The sequence below is a fragment of the Saimiri boliviensis genome, chromosome 13 (assembly GCF_048565385.1).
Source record: "Saimiri boliviensis isolate mSaiBol1 chromosome 13, mSaiBol1.pri, whole genome shotgun sequence".
Taxonomy (NCBI): domain Eukaryota; kingdom Metazoa; phylum Chordata; class Mammalia; order Primates; family Cebidae; genus Saimiri; species Saimiri boliviensis.
Window position 1 is genome coordinate 85,747,963 of NC_133461.1, and position 11,826 is coordinate 85,759,788.

Here is an 11,826-nt window from a genome sequence, read left to right on the forward strand (position 1 = left end):
AAACAACCTAGATATTAATCAGTGGAAGACTAGTTAATAAATTACGGCACACTATGGACTATTACACGGCCATCAAAAAGAATGAATAATCCCTTGTCAAGGTTTTGGAATGGCCATGCACAGTGGCTCACACCTGTAATCCCAGCACTTGGGAAGCAAAGGAAGAAGTGCTTAAGCCCAGGAGTTCAAGACCAGCCTGGGCAACATAATGAGACCTCATTTCTTAAAAAAAAAAAAAAAAAAAAAAAAAAAATTATTTTAATGAACTCCAAGCTATACTGTTAAAAGTAAAAAAAAAAAAAAAAAAATCAAGTGAGAAAATGGACAGCATATAATATGCCATTATTTTTGTAAAGACAGGGAGAAGAAAATATACATTCAAACTATTTAACAACCAGCAAGGTAATATTAACTTAGAACTTTGAAATTTATAAATAATCCTATTTATTCTCATATATATACACACACACATATATAAATAAACTTTTACCAAGTAATATAAATTGTAGTACAAATTGTTCAAAAGACTCCAATAATTTCCATATCATTGATGCTTTCCATATTGATGTTTTTTGTACTCTGCTGTTACCTTCTGTTTGACAAAGCTGTATCTAAACACTGACTCCAGCTGAACCATGAGCTGACATGAGGAACTGCATCAAATGACTTCTCCATTAAGGTGATAGCTATTAGAAAACTTATTTTCATTAAGAAAAGAAGTTTTATAAATGGCAATGACATTCACGGTGTTAAATCTGCTCTCAGCTACTACGAAATAACACTACATTTTAGATATTTTGTCTTTGTAATTTTGTTTGGATTTGTCCAAATTTTTATTTCCAATTGTTCATTGCCAGTATGTGAAATACAGTAGTTTTGGGCTGGGCACAGTGGCTTACACCTGCAATCCCAGCACTTTGGGATGCTGAGGTAGGCAGATCACTTGCGGTCAGGAGTTTGAGACCAACCAGTCCTGGCCAACATGGCAAAACCTAATCTCTACTAAAAATACAAAAATTAGCTGGACATGGTGCCGGATGCTTGTAATCCCAGCTGCTCGGGAAGCCGAGACAGGAGAATTGCTTGAACCTGGGAGGTGGAGATTGCAGTGAACCGAGATCGCGCCACTGTGTTGTAGCCTGGGTAACAGAGTAAGACTTCATCTCAAAAAAGAAAAGAAAAGAAAACTGTAAATGTTTGTGCAAGAATGCTTATGTAAAAAGACTAAAACACAATTTTATCTATTCTATGTATTTTTAAATACCATATGCATATATCTAGGCAGAGACTGGTAAGCAATAAACTAAAAACCTCTTTTGCCCTCCCAGGTTGGATATCACTGAATGAATAGAAGCACGAAGGTCATGAAGAGAAAGGGAGCAGGTAAGGCGGGGAGGAAAAGTAAGACCAGCCCATGAAAACAAATTTGTACACCATGACAAGGTATTTGAATTTGCACTGAAGGCAAGCAGTCACTGAAGGATTCCCATTCCCACACCAACAACATCACCAACTGGTATGCAGATAATTGGCACTTGTTGAAGAAGTACTTGAACATCCAAGGATTGGTCCTGGAACCAATCTCCCACAGATACTGGATACTGAGGGATGTGACTGTACATACTTTGTGGTCCACAGGGCCTGTAACAAGGAATGGGAAGTACCTACCTTCAACATTGCCTAGAAACCAGATTTTAATTAAATGTGTTTTACTAAATTTGTTTGGTGGTAGGGGGTTCAAGGAGGCAGATGGTCTAATCCTACAGAGATAATGCAGGCCTGAAATGCTGTATTAGTCCGTTTTCACACTGCTATAAAGAACTTTCCTGAGAATGGGTAATTTATAAAGGAAAAAGGTTTCATTGACTCACAGTTCCACATGACTGGGGAAGCCTCAGGAAACTTACAATCATGGCAGAAGGTAAAGGAGAAGCAGGTACATTCTTCACAAGGCAGCAGGACAGAGAGAATGAGAGCACAGGAAAAACTACCACTTATGAAACCATCAGATCTCCTGAGAATTCACTCACTATCATGAGAACAGCATGGGGGAAACCACTCCCATAATCCAATCATACTTGGATTATGGGTCCCTCCCTCAATAGGTTGGGATTACAATTCAAGATGAGATTTGGGTAGGGACACAGGGCCAAACCATATCAAATACACTGGCAGCACATAGGAAAAGCTGCAGGTATGTTTAGGAAACAGAAACAAGACATGGCAACAAACACATTTAATAAAAATCTGGTTTCTAGGCAATGTTGAAGGTAGGTACTTCCCATTTCTTGTTATAGGCCCCGTGAACCACAAAGTGTGTACAGCTGCATCCCTCAGTATCCAGTATCTGTGGGAGACTGGTTCCAGGACCAATCCTCGAAATGTTCAAGTCTCTGATATAAAATCCTGCAGTATTTGCATAAAATCTATATACATCCTCTCGTACTTTGTCATCTGTAGACAATTTCTAATACCTAATACAATTTAGATGCTATGTAAATAGTTATACTGTATTGTTTACAGATACAATTTTTTATCCTATTTTTGATCTGAGGTTGGTTGAATTCATGGATGTGACACCTATGAATATGGAGAGCAAACTATATTTGCTTTCTTCTCTGTGCAGGGGAAATAAATTTGACTCCTATATTAGTCTGTTCTCATGCTGCTAACAAAGACATACCTGAGACTGGGTAATTAATAAAGGAAAGAGGTTTAATTGACTCACAGTTCGGCATGCCTGGGGAGGCCCAGGAAACCTACAATCATGGCAGAAAGGGAAGCAAACACATCCTTCTTTACATGGTGGCAGGAAGGAGAATGAGTGCCCAGTGAAGGGGAAAGCCCTTTATAAAACCATTAGATCTGGTGAGAACTAATTCATTATCATGAGAACAGGATAGGGAAATGGCCCCATAATTTAATTATTTCCACCTGGTCCCTCCCACAACACATGGGAATTATGGGAACTACAATCCAAGATGAGATTTGGGTTGGGACACAGTCAAACCATATCAACTACAGAGGGATGGAGGTGAGGCACATGGAGTAAAATAAGGAAACTGGTGCCATCCTGCACCCTTCCTGGGAAGGGATGATTCCAGATGGAGCGGGAAGCTCAAATTCCAGGGCTCAAAATCAGCTGCTCTGACTCAACTTCATTTATGCCAGAAAACCAACCAAAACAAGCCTGGGCCACATAGTGAAACCCCGTCTCTACAAAAAATACAAAAATTAGCCAGGTATGGTGGCTTGCGCCTGTACTCCCAGCTACTTAGGGGGCTGAGGTGGGAGGATCACTTGAGCCCAGCCAGGAGGCAGAGGTTGCAGTGAGCCAAGATCATACCACTGCATTCCAGCCTGGGTGATGGAGTGAAACCCTGCCTCATAAAAGAAAATAAAAAGAAAGCTAACCAAAAGTCAGGAGTCAGGGAGCAAGGTCAACGCCTCTAGGTTTCTGATCTGGAAAACTAACAGCACCATCTGAGAATAGCACATGGGAGGAGGGGTAGATTTCAGAGGGAGAAGTCAACTGACTAAATTTTAGATAAACTCAGTCTGAGGTATCTATGGAATAGTCACCAGATATGCCCAATAAGCAACTGAAAATACAGATTCTGAAGCTCATGAGAGAGTTCTAAAAATACAGCTCTGAGAGTCAGAAGGGTAAAGGTTCTTTCATTAACATGTCTCTCCACCATTTCTATGCCAGAATCTCCCCCCAAATATTCCTTAACATACATGCAAAGTAAGATGAAAACTATTAGACAAAAACTATTTTTAAGATTGTACCAACTTCCCTAGTCGTGTGATCAACTATAAGAAAAGAAGACGCCGGGCGCGGTGGCTCAAGCTTGTAATCCCAGCACTTTGGGAGGCCGAGGCAGGTGGATCACGAGGTAGAGAGATCGAGACCATCCTGGTCAACATGGTGAAACCCCGTCTCTACTAAAAATACAAAAAATTAGCTGGGCATGGTGGCACGTGCCTGTAATCCCAGCTACTCAGGAGGCTGAGGCAGGAGAATTGCCTGAACCCAGGAGGCGGAGGTTGCGGTGAGCCGAGATCGCGCCATTGCACTCCAGCCTGGGTAACAAGAGCGAAAACTCCGTCTCAAAAAAAAAAAAAAAAAAAAAAAAAAAAAAAAGAAAAGAAAAGAAGACATACACAATTTTTTCTTCCACAAATTAAGAGTGGAGAAACCTTCATACTGCAATGTAGTTTTAAAGCTCTAAGAAAGCCGGGCACGGTGGCTCAAGCCTGTAATCCCAGCACTTTGGGAGGCTGAGGCGGGCGGATCACGAGGTCAAGAGATCGAGACCATCCTGGTCAACATGGTGAAACCCCGTCTCTACTAAAATTACAAAAAATTAGCTGGGCATCGTGGCGCATGCCTGTAATCCCAGCTACTCAGGAGGCTGAGGCAGGAGAATTGCCTGAACCCAGGAGGCGGCGGAGGTTGCAGTGAGCCGAGATCGCGCCATTGCACTCCAGCCTGGGTAACAAGAGCGAAACTCCGTCTCAAAAAAAAAAAAAAAAAAAAAAAGGTCTAAGAAAAAAATGCATCAAATAGAAAAAACTAATGATCCCTGAGGCTATCTTCAAGAAATGGTTGTGAGAACAGACATCACTCCAGCATTTTCCATCATTTCTTCAGGCTCTGACTTTTTACAAGGCATAAGTCAATGAAATCTTACTAGTGGTTCTTCTGGGTGATATAGCCGTCAAGAGTCAATCTAAGCCAGCTGCAGTGGCTCATGCCTGTAATCTCAACACTTTGGGAGGCTGAGGTGGGCAGATCACTTCAGGTCAGGAGTTTGAGACAGGCCTGGACAACATAGTGAAACCCTGTCTCTACTAAAAATACAAAAATTAGCTGGGTGTGGTGGTGGGCGCCTGTAGTCCCAGCTACTCCAGAGGCTGAAGTAGTATGATTGCTTGAATCTGGGAGGCAGAGGCTGCAGTAAGCTGAGATCACATCACTGCACTCCAGCCTGGGCAACAGAGCAAGACTCCATTTCCAAAAAAAAAAGGAACCAGGAATGGTGCAAAGATTTCACTGCATTCCAGCCTGAGTGACTCCATCTCAAAAAAAAAAAAAAAAAAAAAAGTCAATCTGCTGAAATCACAGAAAATATGTAACCCTCTTACTGTATCAGAGGAGAAAGATTTTAGTAAGATTAGAACAAAGTAGGAGAAAGATAAATTTTAGTAAAAGCAGAAAATCACCTGGTCTAACCCCCCCCATTTTATGGAAGAAGAAACTGAAATTCAGAAACTAGAAATTTCTTCGAGCAGAGTTCATTGCTGGGGCATTGCTGTCCTGAAATCAGTCATCTCTCTTCTAGTTGAAAGTCTTCTGGAAACAGCCTGTCACTCCAGATGTTTTTCCATAATAAATGAATGACACTGTCCTTGAATGTATCACCATCTATAAATGTCATTTCTCTGATACTTTTCATTTAAAGTAGGTTTTTGTGTTAAAATATGCAATTTTATTAAGCCCTGGTCAAATAAATTGGCCTCTATAAAATGTATCTTTAGACCTTATTTCTCATTACAATTTTCCATTTTCTCAGCTTCCTTCTCATTATGAAAAGAGCATTATCTAACATTTAACTTGTCCTGGGCAATTGAGAGTAGGAGAGACTCACCAGTGCCCCCTGCCTTCAGTTTTATACCCAAGGGAGAGATCCCAAGGGAGAGATCCCAGGTAATGCTTGCGTCACAATCAGCATACTTCTCACTGGGGCAGGGAAGAATTAATTCATCACTAGGCCAACTAAAACGTGGTCCCAATATCTCTGCAAGGGCCTCTCTGTATCTCGGAGTGGTGGGGGAAGAGAGGGGAGCCGGCAGATGGGAGGGCAAGACTTAACCTCAGATCTGTTAAAGTAACAAGTCAACAATACCTTCATCTTCACTGTAAATATTATCTACTGCACGTAATATTTATAGTCCATCTGTTCCTTTTTAGCTTACAAAAAAAGATTACAGATTATCTGCTTCCGTGGAAGAAAAATCTAAATTTTAATTTATGGCACCAGAAACAATGAGTTTTCTTGTCAAAAACAGTCAACAGAGGGAGCTCAACACTTCTGCTGTTCGAAAGGGCTTTACTTACGCACTTGTCTCATTCCAGCCACCAACAGCCACCAACAGCCCCAGCAATGAAAACTGCCAGAGAAGCAGCCACAATTCCTGTCCCCACATGTTTACAAAGGAGCTTGTCCACTCGACGCCTGGCAAAAAATGTCACAGTTCTAAGCTTATGCACTGTTGGTGGGAATGTAAATTAGTTCATCTATTGAAAATAATAAGGTTATTTCTCAAAGGACTCAAGATAGAAGTACTATTGGACCCAGAAATCCATACAGAACTACCAATCCGAATGGAACTACCATTCGATCCAGGATCTACTCAAAGGAAACCACTGTATTAAAAAGACAATTGCACTCCTATGATTATCACTGCACTATTCACAATACCAAAGTATGGAATCAACCTAAGTGTCCATCAACAGATGACTGGATAAAGGAAATGTGGTGTATCTAGACTATGAAATACTACAGAGCCATAAAAAAGAAAGGAATCATGTCTTTTGCAACAACATGGATGAAACTGGAGGCCATTATCTTATGAAATAACTCAGAAAATCAAATACGCATGTTCTCACTTTTACCTGGGAGCTAAAATGATACACATGGACATAAAGAGGGAAATAACAGACACTGGGGAATCTAAAAGCGGCAAGGGTAGGAGGGGTGTGAAGGCCGAAAAATTACCCATCGGGTACAATGTTCACTATTTGGGTGATAAGTATAGAGTCCAAACTTCACCGTTACACAATATATCCATGCAACAAATCCACGCATGTACTCCCTGCATCTTAATGTGTGTGTGTGTGTGTGTGTGTGTGTGTGTGACTGCTCAAATCCAGGCGCGGCCCCCCCTTTTGACAGCGACTGTAAATCCCTTCACACACTCTGCCCTCCAGAAACAGGAAGGGCCTGGGGTGCGGCCAGCCCTGGCATGGGGGTCTCACAACACGCAGCAGAGAATCCAGCGCTAAACCGTGTGTACAGCCGCGCCAGGCACCGCAGATGATGCGGGAGAAGGGGCCTAGCTTCCCCCTGCGCCCCAGGAAAGGGCTGACGTCACCCTCCCCTCGCAGCCCCGCCGGGGGACCCCTTCTGCGCAGGCGCGTGCGGGGAGGGACAGCAAGATGGGAACAACATCCTTCCAGCCCGCGACTCCGGGTCCCCTCTCAGCCCTCCCCGCCCCCATTCCGTCGCCCCCTCCCTCAGCGCACGCCAGGTCTGGGCTTCAGGTACATTCAACTCGAAGGGTCCAGGATGAGACACCCTCTGAGACGCCACCATTGGCGAGCAGAAACAGGTTCCACCCCTACGGAGAGGAGAGAAAGGGCTTTTCTCAGACAGCAGACCCACCTCTTTTGAGTCTTCTCCGCCATCGTACGGCCCCAATTGCAGCGGAGATCTACACCACCGCCTGGGTAGAGCGATAATTCCACATGCGATTGGAGAGCCTGGCAGAGTTGGGAGAGGGGTGGAGCCGGGGCGGGGCGGAGGACCCTGGGGGCGGGGCCAGGGAAGCTCGCGGCTCTGGTTTGCGTCGAGTCTGGGAGCGCAGGACTGTGAGCAGGAGCGGTGCAGGGCCGCCCGCGGATTGTAGCCCTGTCCTGGAGTCTGTAGACCCTAATTTGGAATAGTGTTTGGCCGGGCGCAGGCCAGCACTCTGGGAGGCCGAAAGGCCGAGGCAGGAGGATCGCTCGGGAGTGCGAGACTAGCCTGGGTAACTAGTGAGACCTTCGCTCCCTTGAAAAAAAAAAAAAAAAAAAAGCCTGACTTGGTGGCCTGCCCCTGTACCCGCAGCTACTAGAGAGGATCGCTTGAGCCCAGTGAAGCTGCAGCGAGCTATGCCCACGCCACTGCACTCCAGCCTGGGCTACAAAGCTAGACCGTATCTCTGATAAAAGAAAAAAAGCTGTTTATTGCCATCAAACGCGCGTTTTTATGCCCTCATTTTTACCCACTCCCTTCCATAGGCATGATCACATCCTAAAGGTATTCCTCTGACCTCGCGGATGCTCCTTTTCAGCCTCTGCCTTTCTCTACACATGAGGGCTCCTCCTGGCCCTTTTCTCGCTCTGTGTGAGCGCATCCTCCCCATAGGTTAAGTGCCCTCCACCTGCTTGCTCTCAAATGAATGTCTCTGGTTCTGCCCTCTCTGCAGATCTTCACACCTGATACTCGGTTGACTACTTAGCATCTCCACGCAGAGTCATATCAAACCTAAAACTTCCAGAACGGGACTTTCCATTAGCATTCCCGTCCTCCCTCCAAACTGCGGCTTTTTCGATCCACGCCATTTGCCCAGTTTCTCAAGCTGAACACTCGAGTGCCCCTGGCACTCGTCACCCCTACATCTGTAATAGACCTGCAAGTTTTGCTGGTCCTAGCTCGGGTCTCCTGCTTACGCTTTACACTGTCAACCCTACCATCTCTAACCTTAGCCGATGTGTCTCTCCCTATTGTTTGCTCCTTCCATTCTTGGCCTCTGAAATCACACCCCCTCATCTCCCACCCCCAATCCTGATCCAAGTCAAAATCATCCTTTAAAAGAAAATTTGAGGCCGGGCACAGTGGCTCACACCCGTAATCCCACTACTTTGGAAGGCCGAGATGGGAGGATTGCTTGAGGCCAGGAATTGGAGACGAGCCTGGTCAACACAGCAAGATCCCATCTCTGTTTGTTTGTTTGTTTTCTATAATGTATAATAAAAAAATAAAAACTAAGAGCCAAATTCAAAATTTAAGGGAAATTTTATTTCCCTTACCTCTTAAAATCCAAACTGCTTTCCATAACCTGTCTCTGCTAGATCCAGTGCCTGCCTACTTCTCTCATCTCTCATTTCGTGTTCCTCTTCCTCTTTCTCTGTGTTCAATCACACCCTCATTCTCCAAAAAGCAAAGCTGACTCTCCGCCCCCAACTGCTTCCACTCGCCCCAACACTAACACCTTCTGACCGTTTATGTCTCAGATGTCACATACTCAATTTTCAACCAGAGAAACAGAACTAATAGGAGATGTCTATTAAGAGGTTTGTTGTAAGTAATTGGCTTACATGATTGTGAGGGCCCAGCTAAGCAAGTCCAAAATCTGTAGACTAAGCTGGAACTCTCATGCAGGGAGTGAGGCTGTTGTTGACAGGAGGAATTTCTTCAGGGGAGTCCAGCTCTGCTCTTACAGCCTTCAGCTGATTGAATCAGGCCCACCCAGATTAGGATAATCTCCCTTCTTTAAACTCAATTTATTATGGACTTTAATCACATCCACAAAATACTTTTATAGGAGCACCTAGATTAGCGTTTGACTAATGACTTGGGAATGTAGCCTAACCACATTGAGACAAAAAACTGACTATCACATTCAGGGAAACCCTCCTTGACCATCTTAGTTCTTTCTGGCTGCTATAACAAAATGCAGTTGGCCCTTTGTATCTGTGGGTTTGACATTGGCTATTCAGCCAACGTTGGATCAAGAATTTGGGGGAGGCCGGACGCGGTGGCTCAAGCCTGTAATCCCAGCACTTTGGGAGGCTGAGGCGGGTGGATCACGAGGTCAAGAGATCGAGACCATCCCGGTCAACATGGTGAAACCCTGTCTCTACTAAAAATACAAAAAAGTAGCTGGGCATGGTGGCACGTGCCTGTAATCCCAGCTACTCAGGAGGCTGAGGCAGGAGAATTGCCTGAACCCAGGAGGCGGAGGTTGCGGTGAGCCGAGATCGCGCCATTGCACTCCAGCCTGGGTAACAAGAGCGAAACTCCGTCTCAAAAAAAAAAAAAAAAAAAAAAAAAGAATTTGGGGGAAAAAATTACACAATTTTCCAAAAAGCAAAACTTGACTTTGCTGCATGCCCAGTACTACATTGAAGCCACGTGAATGGAGTGATATGTAGGAATTATATTAGATACGAGTAATATAAAGATGATTCAAAGGATAGGGGAGGATATGCATTTGTTAGTTATATGCAAATACTGCACTATTTTATATCAGGGACTTGAGCATCTGCAGATTTTAGTATCAGGGTGTCCGGGAACCAGTTCTGCAAGAATACTGAGGGACAGTTATACCTTAGACTGGGTACAGTATTCTTTCCTTATCCTCAGGGGATACATTCCAAGACCCCCAGTGGATGCCTGAAACCACAGTTAGTACTGAACCATCTAGATACGATGCACACATTTCCTTTTTGTCCTTCAGTTTCATGGATAAAAGATTTACTCTTACCATAGATCTTAGCAACCTCAGCGTACAGTTTTTTTTTCTTTCCTTTTAAGTCAAGTTTCACCTTTTCACTTAAAGAAAGCATTTTACAGCTTCTCTTTGGCAGATCCAAATCACCAGCATCACTACTTTTGTGCTTTGGGACCATTATGAGGTAAAATAAGACTGACTTGAACACAAGCACTGTGATACTGCAGCAGAATATCTGATAACTGAGAAGGGTTTAATGAGCAGGTAGTATCAACAGTGTGGATACGGAGGACAAAGGGATGATTCACGTTCTGGCCCAGAGAGAGCAGGATGGTACGAGAGTTCATCACACTACTCAAAATGGTGCACAATTTAAAACTCTCAAATTATTTCTGGAATTTTCTGTTCAATATTTTTGGACTGACATTGACTAGAGGTTACTGAAACCACAAAAGATGAAACCATGGATAAGGGTGACTACTGTAATTTATGAACAAAGACACTTACTGCTCACAGTTCAGAGGCTGGGGAGTCCAAGATCAAAGCATGGGAGATTCTGTATCTGGTAGGAGCCCTTATCACCTAATCACCTCCCAAATGCCCCACCTCTTAATTGCCCAGTAGTCAATCACATATCAGATATGAAGCTTGGCAGAGAGGACAGAACCTTGAAGTTTTTATTTTAACATATGAATTCTGGAGGACACAAACATTCAGACCGTAGTACCATCTAATAAAAAACAGGCTACGCTTCCTATTCTAATTATTTTCTCTGTGGGATAAGGATTGCACTCATCACCAGCTATACTTACTTATTTTACCATTTCCCCCAAAGACTTAAGTTCCACCAAGATAGGACCATATGAGTTTTGTTCTCACTCTTTACTCAGCACCAACCACAGCACCTGGCATGTGGTTGATACTCCCCTAAAACTTGTTGAATGAGGATACGAATGAATTTAGAATATTCTGTTGCTGCCAACCATGTAAACACCTATCCATTTTCAAGTACTATCTAAATAAATTTGAAAGACTTCTATGGCGTACTGATAAAGAACCATCTTCTCAGTTTTAGGTATAGTGTATAGGGCCTATAGGCTTTTCAGGGATCAACGATCTGTTTGAACCCTGAAAATAAAATGTACTGATTACAGAGTGCAAAAAGTACAGGTAGGAAAGCATTAATACAAAGGCTAGGCACAGTGGCTCACACCTGTAATCCCAGCACTTTGGGAAGCTGAGTCAGGTGGATTGCTTGAGTTAGGAGTTCAAGACTAGCCTGGGCAACATGGCAGAACCCTGTCTCTCCAAAAAATACAATAGTTAGCGAGGTGTGGTGGCACATGCCTGTAGTCCAAGTTACTTGGGGGCCTGAGGTGAGACGATCGCTTGAACCCAGGAGGTCAAGGCTGCGATGAGCAGAGATTGCACCACTGTACTCCAACCTGGGCAACAGAGTGGCAACCTGTCTCAATAAATAAATACACACAAATATACCTTTTTTTTTTTTTTTTCGAGACAGAGTTTCACTCTTGTTACCCA

At 43.7% G+C, this 11,826-nt stretch overlaps 1 protein-coding gene across 2 annotated transcripts in view; it reads right to left on the minus strand.

The window, feature by feature from the left end:
* Positions 1-7,552, minus strand: part of DCTN6 (dynactin subunit 6) — a 31,164-nt gene extending 23,612 nt beyond the window's left edge. The window contains exon 1 of one of the 2 annotated variants that reach the window (XM_003938088.4): positions 7,452-7,552. In XM_003938088.4, the coding sequence (XP_003938137.1) occupies positions 7,452-7,474 (23 nt within the window). In that variant the 5' untranslated portion in view covers positions 7,475-7,552. Of the gene's footprint in view, positions 1-6,124; positions 7,067-7,451 lie in introns of those variants that run through there. The other variant, XM_074383911.1, reaches the window with a different exon arrangement.
* Between the last annotated feature and the right edge of the window lie 4,274 nt (positions 7,553-11,826).